Source organism: Mesoplodon densirostris, chromosome 2, assembly GCF_025265405.1.
Source record: "Mesoplodon densirostris isolate mMesDen1 chromosome 2, mMesDen1 primary haplotype, whole genome shotgun sequence".
NCBI classification, from domain to species: Eukaryota; Metazoa; Chordata; class Mammalia; order Artiodactyla; family Ziphiidae; genus Mesoplodon; species Mesoplodon densirostris.
In genome coordinates this window covers 19705545-19729394 of record NC_082662.1, presented here as the reverse complement: position 1 = coordinate 19729394, position 23850 = coordinate 19705545, and the positions used below count along the sequence as shown (strand labels likewise).

Sequence of the window (23850 nt, the reverse complement as noted above, 5' to 3'; positions counted from 1 at the left end):
CAGATAATCACTATGCGTGATGCTTTAGACAACGACAGTTATAAACAACTGCTATTTGTTGGGTACTTACTATGTATTGACACTTTGCATAAGTTACGTCATTAATGCTCACGACAGCACTATTTTATAAGAACTATTATTATCCCCATTTTACCGACGAGGAGATAGGAACATAGAGGCTAAGTAACTTGCCCAGAGTCCCCATAGCCTGAAAAAGGATGTTCGCCGGGACATGAACCCCAGTGATCTGACTCTGGAGTCCACACCCTGAGCTTCTACATTAAACACTGAAATGGCAAAGAGGTTAGAAAGATTAATGCTGTCTGGGACAGGGCTGGGGAGGGTCAAGGATGTTTCCCAGAGGAAGTGATACTGAGCACACTTTGAAGAGTTAACTCTAGTTCAGACACAGACCAAGCTTTGCCATGAAGCCAAGGCCGGCCAGGTCCCCACCATGTCCAGAGCAGGCACTTCCAGGCCTGGCTGGGACTGAAAGATTGATAAGCTTGCTGACTCGCCACCCGCCCACTGGCTGACTGGCTGGCTGGCCATTTGGATATCCATCTCCTTCTCTACCCTGTCTTCCCCCAGGACCCCCGTATGGCATGCGGGTGTTTGAAGTGCGGGCCACCTCCCTGATGCTGACGTGGGAGCCCCCACTGTACCAAGGGGCCGGACCGGTCACGGGCTACTGCATCAGTGTCCAGGAGGAAGGCTCTGAGCAATGGAAGCCGGTCACTCCAGGCCCCATCTCTGGCACCCACCTGAGGGTGAGTCCCTGCCCCTTCATCCTCTGACCCGCCCTAAGCCTTCCCTGCCACAGGATATGGCAGGACTACGGAACGCCAAAGCTGGAACGACCCTCAGAGATCACTGCCCTCACTTAATGGCAGCAGAGGACCAGAGAGGGGGAGTGGCTTAGCCAGGGTCACGCAGCGAGTCAGTAGTAGGTCTGGCCGGCGGTTGGTCTTAACCTGCTCCATGCTGCGCAGACTCCCCCCTAAAACCTCACTTATAATCAGCAAGGTATATTAGTATTTGGATATGCACATCCCCTTAGCTAGGAATTCTGCTTCTGGGATTGAACTGTAGAGAAATAATTAGTCAAGTGTGCAAAGACCTAAGGACAGTGATGCTCGTTGTAGCGTTGTTTATAAAGGCAAAATTTGGAAACAACTTAAATGTCCATCAGTAGGGGGTTTGCTTAAATAAATCACAGTGTATCCTTAATGTGGACTCAGTGTCAGGGAGTGTAAAGGCTACAGTAGCTGAAGGAGTGGCAATACTATAAAGAATGAGGTAGAGCTAAAAAAATTAAAAATAAAAATTGAAAAATTGAAAAGAAAAGAATGAGGTGGAGCTACGTGTATGTTGTGACATAAAAACATATCCACCATATGTGGCTAAGGAAAAAAAAGCACAATACAGAGCAGGATATTTATATGTTAGATAACATTTAAAACATGTATATCATATTGTATATTAATGAACATGGAGACATATGCGTTCCTTAATTTAAATGAGAAGCAAACTCTAAACTCTTTGGATAAACAAGAAATCTAGCAGAATCATTGGTTTTATTCACCTGCGGTGGTTGTTTTCATTGGCACTCGTGTAGAAGGGGAAGCGCAAACAATGCTCTCCTGGCATAAAAAAGACAACTCACACATATTTGTCATGTCAGAAAACAAAGGTGTCCGTGGAAGCATTCTTAGCAGACACAAATTACTAACAGACAATCCATCAGGATCACAGACTTCACAGCATCCATCTCTGAAGCCAGCATGTCTCAGAGGCCTTCTTTGTTTAAGGAAAGTTTGTAAGGAAAGTTCTGTGATGTGTATTAGATTTTATCTTCTGCAGCTCTAGGGAGAGAGGGAGTATTTTCTCCACCTCATTTTCCTGAGGCATCTTTCACCAGCAGGCAGGAGGGTGTGTGGGTTTCAAGACCACACGTTAGCACTCTGTTAGCACCAAGAGGAAAGAAAGCAGGCTTGAGAGGCCCAAAACAATGTGGAAAGAAGATACTAACAAGCAGAATATGGCACGTCACGTTTCTGCGTGGTTTACGTGCATCTGCAAGTCTAAATGGATTTTTACAAAATTGTCAGTTCTGGTCATCTCTGGGAATGGGGCTGCCAGGAGAGCCTTACCCCTTCATTTTATATTCTTTTCTATTGCTTTAATATTTCCTCCAACAAACATAAATTTCTTTCATAATCAGAAAAAAATAAAAATATTTCCTTTTGAAACAATAACATTAAGGCTATCTAAGACCAGATGAAGAAGGGCTTCCCTGGTGGCGCAGTGGTTGAGAGTCCGCCTGCCAATGCAGGGGACATGGGTTCGAGCCCTGGTCTGAGAAGATCCCACATGCTGTGGAGCAACTAGGCCCATGAGCCATAACTACTGAGCCTGCGCGTCTGGAGCCTGTGCTCCGCAACAAGAGAGGCCGCGACAGTGAGAGGCTCGCGTACCGCGATGAAGAGTGGCCCCTGCTTGCCGCAACTAGAGAAAGCCCTCGCACCGATATGAAGACCCAACACAGCCAAAAACAAACAAATAAATAAATTTATTTAAAAAAAAAAAAAAAAGACCAAATGAAGAAGGGCAAGCTTCAGCCCATGGAATGCTCTGAGATTTCCGCCCCCACGGGGCCCGGCTCCCTACAGTAGAGTCGGCCAGTGCTGGACAGCTGGCCCGAGAGCCACGCAAGATGGATGGTCCCTCTGCTCCTCAGGCAGGCTGGCCCAGGGTGGGGGAGCCTCAGTGACTCGGCACCGTTTCTGCACGTGGATGCTTGGCCGGCATTCACTCCCTCAGTCATTCACTCAGCACTTCTGGACACCTACTTAGTGCCAGATCTGGAACTAGATTGTAGATGTACAAAGCTACAGTCACAGTCCTTAGGGAACAGGCCATTACAGTACTGTGTGTCATACAATCAAGGAGGGTCCGAGGGATTCTGGGAGCTCCAAGGAGGAAGATAAGAGGCTTCTCCTGGCCTCATCCCATCTGTCCAAGCTGAGTGGCCAAGGGTGAGCTGTTGTTGCTAGACCAAGAGAAGGGGAGGGCGTTCCAGGCAGAGGGCTCAGCAAGGGCAAAGGCAGGGAGGCGTGAAGCGATGTGATGCGTGGGGGACCCTGAGGAGTCAGGGAGTGAAGGGGGCGCAGAGAAGAGGACAGAAGGCTGAGGATGGACGGGTGAGGAAGGCTTTAGGTACCAAGCCTCGAAATCTGGACTTTACCCTGAAGGCCACTGAAAGAGTTACGTGTACTCAGACTGCCATCTTGGAAACATTGGCAGAGGGAAAGATAGACTGGGAAGAAGGGTCTAGAGGCAGAGGCTCCATTTAGGAAACTGTTGGACTAATCCAGAAGAGAAGAAATAAAGCTGCAGTCAAAGGCGTGGCTGGGACACAGGCCACATTCAAGAAACGTTAGGGAAATAAAATGGGAACTTCGGTGATTAGATGTGTAGGGCTCAAGAAAAAGCTGTCAAAGATGATGATCACCGGGCTTCCCTGGTGGCGCAGTGGTTGAGAGTCCGCCTGCCGATGCAGGGGACGCGGGTTTGTGTCCCGGTCCGGGAAGATCCCACATGCCGCGGAGCGGCTGGGCCCGTGAGCCATGGCCGCTGAGCCTGCACATCCGGAGCCTGTGCTCTGCAACGGGAGAGGCCACAGCAGTGAGAGGCCCGCGTACTGCAAAAAAAAAAAAGATGATGATCACCAAGCTTCTTTCTAGGGTGACAGATGGAGGAGAGGCAGGGGGCGCAGGAAGAGAAAGGGTTTTCTTGTTGAGAGGCTGATGATGCGTTAAGTTCCGAGCAGGTGGAGCTCCAGGCATCCCAAGCGTAGGAGGTAATCTCAGGGGAGAAGCTCACCTGAAGCTGGAACTCAGGAGAGCAATGTGCCCCTAGCCTGCCCCCCACCCCCAGGGCAGCCTGGCCCTCCTGGGGGTCCCCTGCAGCCCGTGGCCAAGGCTGCAGGAAGGGTGGGTCTTTGCCGTCCTCCGTGCTCACTCTTGCCCCCTCCCTTCCCCCAGATTTCTGACTTACAGCCGGGGAAGACCTACGTGTTCCACGTACAGGCTGTGAATTCAGCGGGCCCAGGGCAGCCGTCCATGCCCACCGACCCCGTACTCCTGGAGGACAAGCCAGGTAGGGGCAGGGGGAGGGCGCTGGTCTGCAGCAGGAGGACAGAACCTGCTGGGCCCTCACCCCGCCTCACCCCCCTGCCCCTCATTCCTTCCTGCCTGTTTCTCTCCCATCCACACTCTCATTTATTTCTATGGGATCCCAAGATATGAACATATGGTTTCCTTCCATGTGCTGGGTCTTCCGTTCTTTATATGCCACATTCTTTTTTTTTTTTTTTTTTTTTTTTTTTGCGGTACGCGGGCCTCTCTCTGCTGTGGCCTCTCCCGTTGCGGAGCACAGGCTCCGGACGCGCAGGCTCAGCGGCCGTGGCTCACAGGCCCAGCCGCTCTGCGGCATGTGGGATCTTCCCGGACCGGGGCACGAACCCGTGTCCCCTGCATCGGCAGGCGGACCCTCAACCACTGCGCCACCAGGGAAGCCCCATATGCCACATTCTTAAACTCATACAAGTCTTCGTGGATATTTAAAAGAATAGCCAACTTTATTTCAGATATGCCGTGTGGCTTTGCCTGCCTTGCAGTCACGGCTCCCGAGGTCCGCTCCTACCACATACGCCAGATGCTGCGCTGGGTCCTTACACGGTCTGGCCCTCCCAATAAGCCCCTGAGGGAGCTGTCACTGTCTCCACTTTAGAGCTGATTTTATTGTAGCTCAGAGAAGTTAAATGACCAGGTCACGCGGCTAGTATACGATGGAATCACTCAGCTCTCCTCGCTATAAAGTGTGTTCTTTTTCCATTCTTTTAATTATTCATTCATTCAGCAAGTATTTGGTGACACCCACACTGCACTGGGGACATGGCAGTGATGAGAAAGCAAGGTTCCTGTGCTGGTGGGAGGAGGGGCAGGACGAATGGACAGTAAACAAGTAAATGATGAAAAAGTCAGTGATAAGTGCTATAAAGGAAGTGAAACAGGGTGATAGGGTGGGGTGGGCTTTCCTTTAGTCTCAGTAGTCTGAGGAGGTGACATTTGAGCTGAGAAGGAGCCTGATCACACGAGGCCTTGGAGGCCACAGCAAGGAGTCTGGGCTTTATTATTTTATTCAAGAACCATGGGCAGCCACTGGAGGGGTTAAGCAGGGGAGCGACCTGACCCGGTTTATCATTTCTAAATGTCTGTTGCCCTCCGTTGGATCCTGCCCCCAGATGCTCGGGAGATCGAGGTCGGTGTGGATGATGAGGGCTTTATCTACATGGCCTTCGAAGCACCCGAGGCCCCCGACTCCTCGGAGTTTCAGTGGTCCAAGGACTACAAGGGCCCACCGGACCCACAGAGGGTCAAGGTCGAGGAGGAAGTTAACAAGTAAGTGAGGGGAGGGGGCAGCACGACTCGTCCACGGCTCCCAGACGTTGTCGGATGAGTGGGCAGAAGCTCGTGGGTGAGACCAGCCCGCAGGACCCCCAGATAACGAGCTTGAGAGGACTGCTTGGTCGCTCATGAAGGATGCTGACCGCCACCTAGGGAGAAGTGAGGGAGAGTGCATTGGAGAGGCTGAAACGGTGCCATGCATTTGCAGATCCTTTTTCTGTAAGGAATGTGTGTGCCTCTGAGGAGACGCTCAAGACTTGGTTTCTAGCCTGAGTGCCAGTGACTTGCTCTTGCAAGTTCTCTGGGCTGAGCTTCCTCATCAGTAAAAGAGCGGTTAGGATGTCAAGTGCCCCCAGGTCTCCCTCCTCCACCCCCAGCAGCTCTGGCCTTGGCCCTGTCCAGCAGGAGGCAAAGCTGATGACTTGAGCCCTGTGGAGAGAGTCAGGCCTGGGGGATGTGGCCAGTATGAAGACTGCTCCAGAGAGCCTGGCTAGTGAGGACCATTGAAAGTGGCAGGCCAGACGTGCCTTGGGCAGGGGACCCCAAAGAGGTGTAAGGAGGCTGCCACCCCTGCTTACTGGCTTGGCCGGGGTCTGGGCTGGGGTGCAGGGCTTGCAAAGCCGACCGAGACTCCCCAGCTCCCAGGCCTCCAGGGCACACGGCCCCTCTCAGAGCCTCTGCCCTCCTGTCTCTGCAGGTCCAAGATCATCCTGAAAGAACCTGGCCTCGAGGATTTGGGCACCTACTCGGTGGTGGTCACCGACGCTGACGAGGAAATCTCAGCAAGCCACACGCTGACGGAGGAAGGTGATGCCCCTGTTCCACTGCCACCTCCCCAGAGAGATGACCCAGACATGGAGTCCCAAACACAAATACCCCAGAGGCCAGCAAGAAGCAATAAAAATGAGTAAAGCAGAGATTTCCAGGGAAGTAGGCCCTCACCCACCCATTCAGTCAGTCAGCCAATGAATAAGTATCTGCTGAGCACTGACCATATGACAGAGACTGTCCTAGGCACTGAATTACATCAGTGAACTCAACAGGCAGAAATCCCTGCCTGATGGAGTTCACGCTCTTCTTGTCTTTCTCTTTATCTACTTTTGATAAAAAGCAAAGGTACCAGTGAATTATTTCACTGCCTTCTGTAGCCTAAGAAAAACAACAGCATAAGTAGAATGATAAACTGCAAATGGCAGTCGGTCTGAGTAATGAGGATGGCAAAAGGGAGCAGTGGGGACTGTGGTAAACCAGAGAGGGGATGCCGGGCCTCAGCGGTCATCTATGAGACTCACCCTCTGCTGTCTCCATAGCAACTGGGACAGCCCATTGTCCTCCCTGATGATTGCACTGGAGGCCCTTTGATTTTGTTAATTAGCAGAAGGCAGGCAGGTCCAGAGTGCAATTCCAGTTCCACAATTTCCTGGCTGCTTGACCTTGGATAAGTCATGAAACCTCTGGGCCTCCGTTTCCTCATCTGTAAAGGGGGATTATAATCCCTGCTGTCCTAAGTGAAACAATGTTGTTATGCAGATATACTTAGATGATTCCATGCAAACTAAAGCCATCCACAAAAGTAATGGGGTTTGCTTTTTGTTTTTGGACTGGATGCTTGCCATGTGTCCAGACTCATCATGCTAAGGACTCTGGAGCTTATAAGAGGAAATGAGATATGAGCCCTGCCCCTGCCAATTCATTCATGCAACACGTATTTATTGAGCACATACTGTGTGCCAGATACCATGCAGGTCCAGAGCTCAGCTTAGCAGAAGAGACAAACCTAACACAAAAAAGCAGTTAGCAGTGGGACAGCACTCTGCCGGCCTCTGCCCTAGACACGTGCAGACTGAAATGCTCAGTGGGAAGAGCAGACCCTCAGATACTGGGACAGTATGGCTCAGTGGGGAGAACAGACCCTCAGATGCTGGGACAGTATGGCTCAGTGGGGAGAACAGACCCTCAGATGCTGGGACAGTATGGCTCAGTGGGGAGAACAGACCCTCAGATGCTGGGACAGTATGGCTCAGTGGGGAGAACAGACCCTCAGATGCTGGGACAGTATGGCTCAGTGGGGAGAACAGACCCTCAGATGCTGGGACAGTATGGCTCAGTGGGGAGAACAGACCCTCAGATACTAGGACAGTATGGCTCAGTGGGGAGAACAGACCCTCAGATACTACGACAGTATGGCTCAGTGGGGAGAACAGACCCTCAGATGCTGGGACAGTATGGCTCAGTGGGTTAACAAGGGGCCTCAGGAGGCAGACAGTAATGCTCACCCCACAGCATGGTGTGAGGACTGCTGAGATCATGCAGAGCCTGGCACACAGTAGGTGCTTCTCTGGGGAGGTGGCACTTGATCAGGTCTTGAAGGACAGGAGAATAAGCAACCTCAGGATGGCCTGCGGCAGCGCCCACAGCCCCCTCAGTGCCCCAGAGCCAAGGCCCACAGTGGTCATCAATCAACCCCTCAGTAGCCAAGTCGAGTCTCTTGGGACTTTCACCCAGTGTGGACGCTAGGACGGCTTCCACGGACCCCACTGGCCCGAGTATGTCATTCTCTTTGGTTTCTTCCTTGCTTCTCCCTGTCCCAGAGCTGAACAAGCTGAAGAAGTTGAGCCATGAGATTAGAAACCCAGGTAAGCGGTACAAGCCACCAGCCTTGGGCAGTCCCGCCAGGCCCACTGGGGTGTTCTGAGCAGGGCTGAGTCAGCCAAGAGCCAGAAACTAGCCGGGGGGGGTGGGGGTGGGGCAGGGGGGGAGCAAAGGATGGGGACGTCTTGGGGCTGGAAGGTCAGAGACCCAGGGAGTCCTCAGTCCATGAAGGGAACAGAGCGGCCAGCAGAGAGCACATGGGATGCAAGGGAGGGCAGAGTGGCTGGTTTTTTCTTCTTCTTGGATTGTGGATCATCTAAACCCCTGTTTCCCTCCATTGGCCAGGAGTAGCTTTTGCAGTCCCTGGGGCAGGGGTCACAAATTTGGGTCCATATTGGAATCACCCCCGGAACTTTTCAAAATCCCGATGCCCAGGCCACACCCCAAACAAATCAGAACCTCTGGGTCTGGAGCCAGACACTGGTGTTTTAGAAAGTCCTTGGGGATCCAGTGTCCAGCCAGGGTGAGAAGCTCGACCTCAAAGCTGTGGGAAGAGGATGAATTCCCTGAGATGAAGTCAATCTAGGGGGACTGAACGCGGGAAACCCTCCCCAGCCCCTCACCCCAGTCGTGTCTGCGTCAGACTCTGAAACATTTTGCACATTAAATGCCCACAGTGTGCTCAAGGTGGGGCTGTCGGGAGTGGGGAGGGGAGAAGGGTTCCCTGCCCACCCTTTTCTGTCCTCTGTCTCCCAGTGATCAAGCTGATCTCCGGCTGGAACGTTGACATCCTCGAGCAAGGAGACGTGCGGCTTTGGCTGGAAGTAGAAAAGTTGTCTCCAGCCGCTGAGCTGCATCTAATCTTCAACGAGAAGGAAATCTTCAGCTCACCGGTAACTGGGGGCTCAGAATCCCTAAGTGAGGTTCCTGGCCCAGGAGGTGGTCTCACAGGCAGTGGTCTCCACTGGCTGCACCTTCCCCTACCAGACATTTCAGAAATGGCCACCAGCTTTGGCTGTCACAGTGATAGGGTTGGGGGGTGAGGACACCTGGATTTTAGTACCTGGGGGATGGGTGGTAGGGATGCTAGACACTTGCCAACGCAAGGAACACTCCCACAAAGAACTTCCCATGCCTCCCACAATTCTTCACTGTCCTGTCAAACATTTGTAAGGTGAAAAACCTACATTCATGCTTATAATTATCCAAGCCTAGACCCTAACTCTGAGATACAATCACAAAGAATTTTTTTTTGCAGTGTAATTTTTTTTGCAGTGCAATTTTTTTACACTGAATAGAGAGTTTTTATTCTATTAGCCACATTACCTATGCTCTTTCATTCATTTTCCTGTTCTTCTTGTACTCATGAGAATGTACATGGGTACAATCTCTCATGACAGATTCAATCATGAGAAGATCTTATTTGTGAATTTCATCTCCAGATGGCCATCAAAAAATATGTGTTATAAAGAGGGGAGCTGGTTCTGACAGAGGAGAAAGAGCTCAGGGCTAGATGTCAGAAGACTCATATTCATCTCCTGTGGGTTGTGTGCCCTTGGGCAGGTCTCTTCACCTCTCTGTGCCTCGGTTTCTGCATCGGTAAAATGGGGTTGGTTGCCCCAGAATCAGGAGGAGCAATTGGGAAAAAAATAGATTTGAAAGTTCTGCACAGAGATTAAGCGTTACCTTGGCTCATGGTAGAGGCAGGGTAACAAAGTCTGGACTCTTGGTACACAGCGCTGATACTAGCAGGTGCCGCTATAGAAAAATCGAACTAGACGATTCTCTCAAATCATACATACACCCTAAATGTGCAAAATAAAACGTTAGAAAACTGTTAGAATGTGACAAAATGTAAATAAGTGTTAATTCTGGGTAGCAGGTACACAGGCCTTTTTATATTATCCTTTATAGTTTTATGTGGGATTTTTTTTATATTAAATTGCAAAAGAAGTAGAAAATAACCAAAAAACATGGCACAGTAGGAGGTTGGGGATTATTATTAATTGCAACTGATGCAAGCATGCAAGACGGTTTCCAGTGTCTGCCGGGCCCCGGGGTGTTCTCGGGGGCCGGGTGTGGGAAAAGCCCAGTCTATACACAGGAGAGGGGTACCTAGGGCCCCCTCCCCAGTCTCTGAAGGCTTCTAACTCTGCATATATTACCCCCAAGTCCAACCACGCCCCGATTTGCACCCTACAGCACAAATTCCCTGTGAGTGGAAAAGGGCAGAAAGACTTTCGGGTTTTGTTCTCCCCAGAACCGCAAAATCAATTTTGTCCGAGAGAAGGGCCTGGTGGAAGTTATCATCCAAAACTTGACTGAGGACGACAAAGGGTCGTATACTGCTCAGCTCCAAGACGGAAAAGCCAAGAACCAGATCACCCTGGCTCTGGTGGATGACGGTCAGCTGTGCCCTGACCCCCGCCCTGCCCCATGCACCCGGCCTCAGCTCTCAGCCTGGGCGTCTCTATCGATACATCCTGACGCCCTCCTCTGGACCTGCGCTCCTTCTGATTCACACCCGTTCCCCCTTCTGTGTTCACAGAGTTCGACAAACTTCTAAGGGAGGCAGATGCTAAGAGAAGAGACTGGAAGAGAAAGCAGGGTAAGAACTGCTGGGGCGAACTTCAAACACCTCGGCCAGCAGGCCAGCAGACAGCGCCGGGGAACCGCTGGGCAAGTGGATTAATAGATCCCTCCGCCCTGCTGGACCCCCCGAGGGAGGGCCACTGCCATTTGATCTAGTGCTGTCCTCGTGCCAGAACGAAACAGCACTTGCCCAACCCCGAGAGTGAGCGCCCTAAACTTTGCACCCTAGATGCCTCCCAGATGCCTCACCCCAGTCCCCTCCCTCGTGGGGGCGAAATCCCAGAATCCGAGGGGCCAGTAGTCATTAGGTGCCCCTCCCCAGCTGCCTTCCCCTATCTCACCACCAGGTGGCGCCCGGTCCGAGCCCGGCGCTCTGACCGCTGGGCGTGCTGTTTTGCCCTCACAGGTCCGTATTTCGAGGAGCCTTTGCAGTGGAAGGTCACCGAGGACTGCCAAGTGCTGCTGATATGCAAGGCAAAGCCCCGCCCCCGCCTCCAGCCCTGCCCCCAGGGCCCGTGGGGCAAGACCTGTGGTTGTCCCCAAGCCCCGTGGTTGTCTTTTGTCCCATTCCCTGCAACTCCACACCCTGTGCTGCTGTGATCCCAAGCAGAGGAAGTAGCCCCAGGGCTTTTGCATTTAACTGGAAAACAAAAGCCCAGGGAGCAGAGTTAGTGTGAATCAGTGTGCGCTGAGTCAGCCTTGAGCTAGATCTCCCAGCTGCTCTGGGAGGGGCTCTGGGGGTCAGGGGTCTGGGAGCAAGTGAGGGCGGGCTCTATATTTTGAGCGGTAGTCCCTGTGTCTGTTAGTAGCTCTGCCAGACACTGTTCTCAGCACTTCAGAGCATTACTTTATTTCATCTGCCTCACAATCATCTGTGAGAGAGGTGTTACCATCCCCACTTTAGGATGAAAAACCAAGTGGGGAACTAGCTCAAGACTACATGGTAACAGGCAGAGTCTAGAGCCCAGGTTTTAACCGGATGTGCCTGACTCCAAAGCGGGAGTTCTTTCTCAGCACCCTGCAGCCTTTTAGATAACTGGGGGAGGGCAGGGGAGGGGAGGGCGCACTCCCAGAAGTCTATCCATTCAGCAAACCTAAGTACCTACTCTGTGTAACACACTCTGCAAGCACTGGGCATACAAGGGTGAAGAAGTGGTCTCCTTAGGCCTGTAAGATCCCACAGTCCAAAGCAAGATCGTGGGGAAAACAGCGTAGCTCCTGCTGTGATGGAGATATGCAGGAAATTGATTACTCACGATGGGGCACACTCGGGGGTGCATAAAGGAAGGCTTCCTGGAGGAGGTGACACAGGCATTTACAAGAAAAAATAGGGTAGGAAAGGGATCAAGAAGCAGAGGGAATAGCATTAGCACAAGTCCCAAGTCCAGAAACCATCAGAGGAGACATACGGTGTGAGGAAGGGGTTGGCTGAGATTTAGCCTGGGGGCGGGGGGGGGAGTCATGTTTGTAAAAAAAAAAAAAAAAAAAGGTTCTGATGAACTGAGTCTTCACTTAAAAGAGAAAGCCTGAAGGAGTCTTCTCACTCCCCACCTTCTTCAGGTGACCAACACCAAGAAAGAAACCCGCTTCCAGTGGTTCTTCCAGAAGAAAGAGTTCCCAGATGGTCAGTATGACCCGCAGACTGGAGCAGGGCTTCTCTGCATCGAAGAGGTAAGTGCAGCTCTGACTTCAGGGCTCACAGCCTCCAGGCAGTGCCAGGAGCACTGGGCAGGGAGTCAGGACCAGGGTGAGGCAAGTGAGGCACTGACCTCACACACAAACTTTCAGGAAGCACTGAAAGGCTCAGTACTCAAGATAAATATTTCATGCAATATATATATATATTTTTTAATTGCGGTACGTGGGCCTCTCACTGTTGTGGCCTCTCCCGTTGCGGAGCACAGGCTCCGGACGCGCAGGCTCAGCGGCCATGGCTCACGGGCCCAGCCGCTCCGCGGCATGTGGGATCCTCCCGGACCGGGGCACGAACCCGTGTCTCCTGCATCGGCAGGCGGACTCTCAACCACTGCGCCACCAGGGAAGCCCCTCATGCAATATTTTTAAGGATCAAAATTCATGCCAAAAAAAAAAAGACCATGAGGGAAAACAATACCAAAACTTTAAATAAAGACAGGCTCAGTAATACTGATTTTTCCTTTCAGTTGGATTCCAGTCCTGGCCCTGCCACTGACTGCATGGCCCTGGGCTAGTCACTGTCTCTCTCTGACCTCAGTTTTCATCTGTTACACGAGCAGGTCAGAGGGGTGCTCTCTCAGAGATTCCTTCCTGCCCCCACAGCCTGAGATTCAGGACAGGAAGACGGTCTCCATGTGAGGCAGGTCTGGGCAGAGCAAAACAGGGCCTGGAGCTCACTTCTCCCACCCACGACCTCCCCGTGGCCCTCGGAGGAGTGTGACCTGGTTAAGGTAGAAATGCAAGGCTTATTCTTAAATATTCAATGTTTTTCTGCCTTGCCCCTGATTTCTGTGGCCTCACCGTGTGCCAAGCAGGACTGCGGCAGATGCAGGTTTGCAGACTAGGAAGGAAATAATGATTTCAGGGTCCTCTCCCAAATCCTGGCCAAGATGATGGCAAGTTGGCCTTTGTCATCACAGTGCAAACTCCTCACACAGGGCTTGGCATCAAGTAGGTGCTTAATAGCTACTGAGTCTTGTCATAATCATCCAGCCTATTGGTGCAGAACTTTCTGGCTTCCGAAGAGTTATCTCCCTTGAACCTCACAGCAACTATAGTACGTAGCCAGGGCAAGGATTATGCCACCATTTTACAGGCGAGTAAACTGAGGATCAGAGGGTTTAAATACCAAGATACAAAGCTTGAGAGTGGGGCCGGAAGTTTCTCCAATCACTCTTACCGGAATTTGGCTGGGACTTTGGAGCCTTCACTGAGGGAGGGGGCAGGGGACATGGGAGAAGACTGTTGGGGGTTACAGCCCTTTGATACCCCAGTTAAGAGATGCTTCTGCCTTGAATCCTGCCTCAAAGCACACTATGTAGAGATGGTTGGGGTGAGAGGGGCCCTTTGAGGGGACAGGGAGGCAGATATCACGCCCCCACCCCCGCAGCCCCTGGAGGAGATGCTGTGTAATGAGAGGGCACAGCTGACTTTGACCTTGCTTTCAAAGCATGACCCAAGTTCTTGCTTTGCTGAGTGTTGACCCAGGCTTCACCTGGGGTTGACAAGCATGTGCCAGGAAGGACCCCCTTGTCCTGAGCAAAAGAGAGCACACTTCCTTCTGAGAGATGCAGAGAGGTCCCTCTATCCAGGGCCCCTGGAAAGCAGGGCAGTGCTGCTGGAGGGTGCGCCCTGCTCGGCCCACCTCTGCTAGGAGGGCTCGCTTTGCTCTGCTGAGAGCAGCTGCCTGAGAATCACATGCGGGGCGTCTGTTTCTGCCCTCAGTTCCCCCTCTCGCCCCACCTCCAGGCCCAGACAAGCCCTGGGCTTGGGATCAAAGGGCTCTGGAGCTGGAAGGAGCCTCAGAGATCACCCATCGCAGGGGGGTAAACTGAGGCCCAGGGAGGAGAGTCAGGGGCAGGCCTAGAGCCCAGGCCTCCTGATTTGCTGTCCATCGCTCCTCCTGGAACTCATGCCGACATCGCCTTCTCACATCCTTCTTTGCAGCTTTCCAAAGAGGACAAGGGCGTTTACAGAGCAGAGGTTTCCGACGAGCGAGGGGAGGACGACAGCATCCTGAACCTCACAAGTGAAGGTAGGAGCCGGCGACATCAGAGACGGGCCAGGAGGGCCTCACACTGAACCAAGAGATGCAGTGTGACCTGTGGGGAAACTGTCTGGGATCCTCACTTGGGGCAACTGAGGCCCAGGGAAGTTAAGTGACCTGCCCATGGCTGCACAGCTGGTCAGTGGCAGGGCCTGGTCTGTGTGACGCTGGTGCCCATGTTCACTGCACTATCCCACAGCGAGCCCAGGCTTCAAGACCCGGAGCCTGAGTTCCCTGCTCTGCGCCCCCAGTGGGCCCCAGGCTCCTCACCAGGCTGGCCGTCTCAGCCTGCAGGAAGACTGTCGTGTCGGCCCATTCGTCCTCCATGTGCGTTGCCCCCCCGCCCCATCTGTCACGCAGTGCCCCAGATCCCCTCCCCACCCCTAAGCCTGTGTTCTGAGAGCTGCTCATAAGGTCCACCAGCCTCTTCCAAGGACGGCCCCACCTGGTGCATCCCTAGGGGAGCCCCACATCAGCTGACCATGCCCTCTGTCTCCCTCCAGCCCTGGATGCCATCTTCACTGAGCTGGGCAGGATTGGTGGTAAGCAAGCCCCCTCTTTGCTCAGCACTGCCGTGATGCCACATAGCCTCCGGGGGACCTCTAGCCGTCCTTGGCTGCCAGGGGTGGGTTTAGTTTCCAGCCTCAAAGACTGGGGGAGACGCTCCTCCCTCTTCACCACACTGTGCTCCCCCCACCACACCCCAAAGCAGGGGCGAGCTGGCTGACCCCCAGATGTGCCGCCCAAAGGGCCTTGGGGAAGACTCACCCTTCTCCCATGCCTCCCCAGCCCTCTCTGCGACCCCACTGAAAATCCAGGGGACCGAGGAGGGGATCCGGCTCTTCAGCAGGGTCAAGTACTACAACGTGAACTACATGAAAACCACCTGGTTCCACAAGTAGGTTGGCCTTGCCCTGGAGCCCTAGCCAGGCTGGAGGGGGCCCAGCACCCGCCTCAGAGCCCAGTCCTCAGGGCTTGGCAGAGACAGAGTATCTCACCGGTCCTGCTGTCCACAGAGGGAGTCTGGGACCGGGAACAGCTGTTAGAGGCAGAGAAGGGAGGCTCCCCAGGAAAAGTGGGAACCCTGGCACTAAGATCACTTTCCCAGAATATCCATGGCCAGAGAAGGACCGTTGTATTAGACCACCATCTGAGAACTAGGGGAGAGAAGGATGCAGGGACAATGGAGAACCAGATGGTCAAATGCCCTTCTGGGTCTTTGCAGCCTTAGCAAACTCAGGCAGACAGGCTGAGGGGAGAGGTGCAGGCAGAGGGACCTGGGGGTGCTGACGACTAACTGAGGGCCAGGCCTTGAAGGCAGGATCAGGTATCAGAGACTCAGCCAGGAGCTAAGTGACCCCAGAGAGTTTGGGAGCAGAATTTTCCCAGTGCTTCTTACTTGCAAACGTCAGCCTTGTGGAGCAGACATTACTGCACCCATTCTATGGAGAAGGCTAGACGGACTTAGTCAAATTTGTCATGTGAGTGAGACCAAGGCCAAGCTGAATTTCAGAACAGTGAAGCTCCTTCTCTAGAGTTTCTGAGCCCTGTGACTAAGCCCAGAGGTGTCACTTCTGTGACAAAATACTGACATGGGCCAGGTGTCTTTAGGAATGAAATTTAAGTCAAGAAGGAAAGGAGTTTATATAGTTTATAAGAATCGCATAAGAGTGATTGTGGAAAGAAACGCTGGGAGGTTTTAAGATGAGGAAAAGGATGAAGTGAGGAAGTGGCTCCCACTGGTGGGGTGTGGGGAGGTGGTCACTGACCCTGGAGCACCATTTCCTCAAAGTCCCAGCCTGCAGGACATGTCACAACTATAGATTCAGCACTGCCAAAAGGTTTGATGAATGAATGAATGATGAATGGATGAGTGGATAGATATTTATCAAATATGTCATGGATGGTCACCACTTTCAGCTCACACATCTGGGAACAAAACCCCGTGAGAGGAGTTTGGGGCAGGGGTGCCTGTAGATGGGCAGACAGACAGCCCGTCCCGGACTGAGCTGTGTTAACCATTTCTTTGCCCTCACATTCAGAGAGAAACGCCTGGAGAGTGGTGATCGGGTGAGGGCTGGCACCACCCTGGATGAGATCTGGCTCCACATCCTGGACCCCAAAGACTCAGACAAGGGCAAATACACCCTAGAGATAGCGGCCGGGAAGGAAGTCCGGCAGCTGTCAGCTGATCTCTCGGGGCGAGGTGAGCGCTCCGCCTGTCTGACCTCAGTAAAACCTGTTTAGAAAACCCCATGGTCTTTTGGGGGGGCTCCCATCTCTCCACCCAATCCTAGCACTGCCCCAAGAGAATGCTGGAACAGAGTGGAGGAACAGTCAGCACTGAGCTCTATACCTGTGGGTTGCAGGAGGTGGGGAGATTGGGGGTAGATGCCCTGATGCACCTTTTCCCCTTTTCCTTCTCGTAGCTTTTGAGGACGCCCTGGCTGAGCACCAGAGACTGAAGTAAGTTTCCTCGGCGTTTCTCAGTGTGATCAAGGCCCCTGGGGTGCACAAGCACAGGACCCTTCCTGGGAGGCCGGACAGCTCCACCGTTCCCCCGTCCCCACCTACCCCCTACCCGGGCAGGACTGTCCTTTAACAAATGAAACACCAGGCTTTTTCCCATTTCCGTTTTTCAGAGCCTTGGCCATCATCGAGAAGAGTAAGTCCAGCCATATTTCTGTTGTTTCCACTTCTGAGTTTGGGGCGGCTTCCCAGCTGCTCATGCCTCCTGGCAGGTAGCTGGAGTCCCAGTTTCCCATGGGGTCTGTGTGGCTCTGGGCCGTCACAGAGCTGCCGGGAGACCCGGATGGTGGCAGCGTGAAGACAGGTGGATGAGGAGTCCGAGGATACCTGAGACCGTGGATGTGGATGCGCCTGGTGCGGGCCTGGTGGCGAGTAGGCACACGGCCGATGTCGGTGGGACTCCAAAGGCGGGGCAGACAGGACCGAGGCTGGGCTGATCTTCCCAAGCGAGGCCTGGGAGGGGATGACTTTAAAGCTGAAGCTGGTTCTGGCTGTCGGGGCCCTAGGGCCTCACCTAATCCAGGACACAGCCTCTGAGTTGCCCAGGGGGACCACCAGGTCCACGCACTGGAGCTTCTCTGGGTCCCCGCAACCAGTTCTAAAGTACCCAGTTCCGGGAGGCTGGCTTTCTGGTCTCAGTGAGCCAGCCGGTCAGTGTAGGACCTTCCATGAGGGGAAGCCTCCTGGCAGCAGAGCAAAGCAGCCCCGTTCAACCTGACAGTGAGGAGGGAAACTGACCGTTTGGGGCCATTGGTAGGAGGGGGCATGAGCCCTACATGGCGTCTTGTCCCTGAGTGTCCCCACTTGGCGGGAAGTGCAGGCCATTCGTAACTGCCATCTGGAAGGGGTCTAAGAGCAGTGAGGAGCCCGCGCAGCGGGCGGCCATCTTGGTGGGCGGAGCGCAGCCTGCAGACCGGACTCAGCCCGTCACACCTCCTAATCACCTGCCCCTGCATCCTGGAATGCCGAGTCTCTGCACAGGACACCCCTCCAGGACCCTCACAGAGGGGCCTGAACTCACCGCCTGTGGTTGCTAGGGCTGGCCGAGTTGAGCGTCCAGGGAAGTGGATTGTTTCGCCCGCCATGATGGGCCTGGTGAACGTTCCTCCCACAACAGTGTCCATCTCTGGGCCCATCCTTCCCCTCCCCCCTCAACCCTGATTCAGGCTCCTCCTCCCCTACATCTGTTGCACAGACACCAGCCACTTTAGGCTCTTTGCACATCCCTGATCGTGGTCTAGGGTCCGTTCCCACAGCCTCGATTGCGACATGTTGGCTTTCTGCTTAGTGATTTACAACCACAGCCTCTTCCTGCCCAGCGCCATGGCCACCAGATCCCCTCCCTTGACCAGAGTCAGTGTCCTGAAAACTCCCTTCCTATTCACTCCCTGAGCTGGTTCGTCACACCAGTTGTGTGCATTTTGCCGGTTTAAGGCTCAGAGCAATCTTATCACCTTCTCTCCCAGTCCTCAGGGGAGGGGCACCTCACTGTCACCTCCAGGTACCACCAGCCATGATAATAACCTCAAGTCAATGACAGAAACACATTACGTCCCCTATCTTATGTTTATAAAGGCGAGGAAATAACATAATACAAGTTTAAGGATGTCCACCCAAAATGATACAAATAAGAAAAAGAAGAATTGCTTTAAAATAAACCTCAACTTCGTGGAACCTGCTGCTGGGAAGCAGCTGTCAGGAAAACATTCATCACTGGGGGTCTCGTTTTTCCCTTCTAGATCGTGCCAAAGTGGTAAGGGGCCTGCCGGACGTGGCCACGATCATGGAAGATAAGGTATTGACTGTTCCCCAGCCCACAGCCGGCAGTCCCACCCTGGGTTCCCTCCTGTATCCATCAAAGAGCACGAAGCAACGCAGTACCGCGGATTCCAGAGCCGAAGGGGCTGGATGCACCAGAGTCTGGCCGAGTGACCACACCTCATTGGTCACATGTAGTATAAAGGAAAGACACTGAGCCTGGTGTCAGGCCCGTGGCGGGGGGGGGGGGGGTGACAGGCCTGTGCTCACCCCAGTTCTACCCCATCTCTCCAGGTGGCCCTGGGTGTCACAGACTTCTCCGTGTGAACTTCAGTTTCCACAGGAGCTTGACTAGATGATACCTAAAAAGCCCTTTCAGGACTGAAGTTTTTCAAGTCTAATGTTCTAGAAAATGATAGCTAACGTTTTCATGTTGCTTACTTTGTGCCAGGAGGCACTATTCCATTATTTAGCCATCAAGGCAACCACATGAAATAGTGTGTTATTACTAGTCATACTTTATAGCTGAGGAAACTGAGGCCCAGAAAGGTTAAGGGACTTACCTAAGGTCATACAGCTTAAAGGAGCCGGGCTGAGATTCACAGCCTGGCAGCCCAGCTCCAGACCCTGAGTGTTTGGCCATTACACTAGAGTGCCTCTGCAGTAAGAATTGCTCTGTTGAGAATTTTCAAACTTAATTCTTAAATCTTTATGTTAAAGGATCCGGGCTGAGATTCACAGCCTGGCAGCCCAGCTCCAGACCCTGAGTGTTTGGCCATTACACTAGAGTGCCTCTGCAGTAAGAATTGCTCTGTTGAGAATTTTCAAACTTAATTCTTAAATCTTTATGTTAAAGCAATCTAGCCTTATTGGCATGGTAAAATCATAATGAAATATACAATAAAAAGCAATAAAGCGAAGTCCAGGCCATTCTGGGGCAGGTAATTGCTAAATTAATAACGGCCTGACAGTCTAACTAGTTAAGTGTTCCTGTAGAAATGTTGAGAATGGAGGATGTGGGGTTAGAGTAAAACATCTCCCTTTACTGTTATTACTTTATGGGTCACAAAAAAACACACATAATGAACTTATGTTCAAGGAGCAGCTTGTACTGGGAGCTCCATGGGAGTGTGAAGGTTTGTAACCTTCACAATTTACCAAGGGTTATTCCAAGCGGGTGGACTGAGCGTTCCCTTCCTGTCCTTTCCAACAGACCCTGTGCCTGACCTGCATCGTCTCAGGAGATCCTATCCCTGAAATCTCTTGGCTGAAGAATGATCAGCCCGTTGCCTTCCTTGACCGCTACCACATGGAGGTGAAGGGGTTGGAGGTCACCATCACCATCGAGAGGGTCAACAGTGAGGACAGCGGGCGCTACGGTGTCTTCGTCAAGAACAAGTATGGCTCCGAGACGGGCCAGGTCACCATCAGTGTGTTCAAGCACGGGGAGGAGGGCAAGGCGCTGAAGATGTGACGGTCGGATTCACGCACAGCCTGAGGTCTGGTCTGCATGGACTATGAGGGTCAACCAGTGGCTCACAGCCTGGCACAAGCCACAGAGGCGGGGCGGGGGGGATTGGACATTGTGGAACCCGGGACATGGGAGGGGAGTAGCTACACCGAAGTGGAGAAGCATAGACCTTGCTGGGGTTCTGGGAGGCCTCCAGGATAACGGGATCAGCACTGGACTTGGAATGGGAGACCTACGTGCAAAACTGTTTCAACACTAAACTCTCCATGAGCCTTGCCTTTCTCATCTATCAAATGGGAATTCCTACTCCTACGGATTGTTTATGAAAACCCCTTGAAACCATACACCAGTGATTCTCAACAGGAGGCAGTTTTGTCCCCCAGGGGACATTTGGCAGTGTCCAAATTTTGGGTTGTCACAACTGGGGATGTCCACTGGCGTCTAGTAGGTAGCAGCCAGGGATGCTGCTAAACACAACAGCTCCCCACCACATAGAATTCAACCCTAAATGACAATAGTTCCGAGGTTGATGTACCCACCCCAAAAACGGATTTATCACAATACCTCCTTTTGGATACTGTATTTTCAATTCACTTACGTTCAACGAACATTCATTTGAAGTCTAGCGTGTGCCAGGCTGCGGATGGCATTGGGAGCACAAAGATACATAATATGCAGGCCCCGCCCCCAAGGACACCTCAGCCCAGGAGGAGAGTCAGACCTGGCTGCAAATGACTCCAGGACAAGTCAGATGATCAGGATTATAAAACAGGCCCACATAAAGTTCCACTGGTGGTCAGAGGAGGGAGAGAGGTGTTCATCCCAATTAGGGAAGGTGAGCTTTAAAACACCTTCATGAAACTAGCAGAATTGGTTGTTGGGCCCTGAAAAAATAAGTTGGATTTGGTGATGGTCATGGGAGGAGATTTCAGGAGCAGGGGATGGTGAGAGCAAAGGTGCGGCGTGGGGGTGATGCTGCCTGGGTGACCTTGGATGCCAGGCTGGAGAGTTGGATGACCTTCAGGACTTCCAGCTCAGGGCCTCTGCCTGGCGGGACAGATACTGGTTGGCCTTGCTTGCTGGACCTCTGTACGGAGCTGGGCATTTCACCACCCTCCAGTTTCCTTCTTTTTAAAAATCAGATTGGGAGGGGTGGGGTTTATAAAGTTAGAGATGTTTGTTGTAAAATTTTGGAAAACCTTGAAAATGTTGAAGGAGAAAATAAAACTCATCTGTACTCCCAACACCAAAACAAAACACCCACCTCTGATTTCTGAAATGATTTCTGAATTTAAAGGTAGAATAAATCACTCCTACATTTACCACCTACACACGCATCAAGGCATGATGGGTAACATATCCACAGCAGCTACAGGTGCAGTCAGGCCAGGTGTTCAGTGAGGGGGGCGAGGGGGCCAGGTGTCCTGCCGTGCCCTGGCTGGGAAGGAGTATGGAGGATTATGCAGGTGTTGGAGGCAAACACACCCAGGCTTGAAGCCAAGCACTCACTGTGTGATCTTGGGCATTTTTTTTTTTCCTTTGTCTGGGCCTCAAGTTCCCATCTATAAAGCAAGAAGTCTGAAAGGTCATTTTTGAGGGTCCTTTCAGCTGACACTACCTCTTACCTAGGAAGACTGTGGACAGGGCAGCTCCAGGGTGGGGCAGTGGGGGTGGAGGTCCCTGAGACCTTTCGCTGTTCTCTGTCTTAGCTCCTCCCACTTAATCCCAAGTAAACCCCAAGTGCCACTCAGGTGCGAGAAAGGACCTTGCTAAAAGATATTGTGATAAAATTTTAAAAATTTATATCTGGTCTTTGTTCTTGGCTTGGGACACACAGCTCCTAAAACCCTTCGGATCTCCAGGGTGAAAAGAGCATCTTTTGTATACTAATAAGATGGCTGGTGACTGGGGGGCCTTTGATAGCTTCAGGATGGGAGCTGGTCACCAGAAAGACCAAGGCAGGACTAAAGGGTTGGAACTTTCTGCCCCCAGCCACCTCCACTTACCTCTGGAGAGGGGAGAGAGACTAGAGGTTGAGTTAATCACCAGTGGCCAATGATTTAATGAATCATGCCTAAGTACTGAAAGCTCCATTAAAAATTGCTAAGTGACAGGACTCCAAGGGCTTCTGGGTTTGTGGACACATCAAGGTGCCAGGAGCGTGGTGCACTTAGAGAGGGCGTGGGAGCTCCCTCCACACTCCCCGACTCCTTGCTCTGTGGACCTATGCATCTGACTGTCCATTTGTATCCTTCATAATAAACCAGAAACTGTAAGTAAAATGTTTCCCTGAGTTTTGTGAACCATTCCAGCAAATTATCGACTGAGCAGGGAGTCATGGGAACCCTCGACTTATTGCCAGTTGGTCAGAAGTACAGGTGACAACCTGTAGAGTCTGACTCTACCTCTGGGTGGTTAGTGTCAAAACTGAATTGAATTATAGGACACCCAGTTGGTGTCTGGATATTTGGAGAACTGGTTGTTGGTGTTAAAATAACCCACGCATTTGGTGTCCCAAGTGTTGTGAGCCAAACCAGCTCAGAGTTATGAATCAGCCACCTCCCCAGGGGTCTTTCCCATCTTCATCTATATTTCCTGAGCCCAGGGTAGGTAGAGGTAGCACACCGTCATCCAACAAAGCCAGACTCCGCAGCTTCACGTCTTTCACACTCTGCAGCCTGAACCACTGGCCTTGACTTTATTCTCCTCTCCTTAGCCTGTTCCCAATGGCCTCCACTCCTGCCCCTGGCCTGGGCCACTTCCAGCATCCCAATTTCTGAACCCCTCTGATTCTTCCATATTTACAATTCCCACTTGCTCCTTGTGTTATTCTTTTTTTTTTTTTTTTGTGGTATGCGGGCCTCTCACTGTTGTGGCTTCTCCCGTTGCAGAGCACTGGCTCCGGGCGCGCAGGCTCAGCGGCCATGGCTCGTGGGCCCAGGCGCTCCGCAGCATGTGGGATCTTCCTGGACCGGGGCACAAACCCGTGTCCCCTGCATTGGCAGGCGGACTCTCAACCACTGCGCCACCAGGGAAGCCCAACTCCTTGTGTTATTCTTTACTGGCTCATCCTGGGAAGCATCTCACTTGGTCCAGCCTGATCCCTGGTACCCTGCATGGGACTCAGAAAGTCAGAAACTTTGTCTCTTATCTGGTGAAACCCATCAGCGAACACATGGTCCTGGCATTCTCCAGGAGCCCTCCGTGGATCTCTTGGCACACTGGACTTCCAGGGAGCCAGGCAGGGCGTGCAGGCTGAAGGAAGGCCAGCCAGCCAGTGTTCCCCCTTTATCATACCAGTGGCCCCTCCCCACACCCGTTCTGCCACCTTTCACATACCAACCCCAGTGCCATCCTTGGCCTAAAGAATTGAGAGCCGAAAAGAGGGAGAGAATGAGGAATAAGAACCCTGATGGGAAATGCCTGGCCTGTGTAATAATTAACCTTTACCCACTCGGCCTCCGCCACCGCTCATCAGATGCTTTCAATACCTCAAAACTTCCAAATCACTTCCAGCAGCTCGGGGTGACATTTTCATGCCAAAAATAGTTTCAGAAGCATCACTTCCCAGATGTCTCTAGCTAGAGGAAGCCAGATAGTTTATTTTCAGCATTTGAGAAAAGTTTCAATTCTGAGGCGGGAGGAGTTTCAGCCAAGAAGTGCCCTGGGTTGAGAGCAAAACATATTGCACAGCC

General features: G+C 52.4%; 1 protein-coding gene across 1 annotated transcript in view; it reads left to right on the top strand.

Annotated features, from left to right (window-relative positions):
* MYOM3 (myomesin 3) overlaps window positions 1-20723 on the top strand; it is a 45408-nt gene extending 24685 nt beyond the window's left edge. Inside the window, exons 19-36 of the mRNA XM_060080843.1 lie at window positions 592-770; window positions 4047-4161; window positions 5309-5465; window positions 6169-6278; window positions 8063-8107; window positions 8820-8956; window positions 10324-10468; window positions 10612-10671; window positions 11062-11129; window positions 12216-12326; window positions 14298-14385; window positions 14901-14939; window positions 15187-15295; window positions 16440-16603; window positions 16827-16863; window positions 17040-17062; window positions 18666-18721; window positions 19898-20723. Coding sequence (XP_059936826.1) covers window positions 592-770; window positions 4047-4161; window positions 5309-5465; window positions 6169-6278; window positions 8063-8107; window positions 8820-8956; window positions 10324-10468; window positions 10612-10671; window positions 11062-11129; window positions 12216-12326; window positions 14298-14385; window positions 14901-14939; window positions 15187-15295; window positions 16440-16603; window positions 16827-16863; window positions 17040-17062; window positions 18666-18721; window positions 19898-20158 — 1904 coding nt within the window. The 3' untranslated portion in view covers window positions 20159-20723. The remainder of the gene's footprint in view (window positions 1-591; window positions 771-4046; window positions 4162-5308; window positions 5466-6168; window positions 6279-8062; window positions 8108-8819; window positions 8957-10323; window positions 10469-10611; window positions 10672-11061; window positions 11130-12215; window positions 12327-14297; window positions 14386-14900; window positions 14940-15186; window positions 15296-16439; window positions 16604-16826; window positions 16864-17039; window positions 17063-18665; window positions 18722-19897) is intronic.
* The last annotated feature ends 3127 nt before the right edge of the window (window positions 20724-23850 follow it).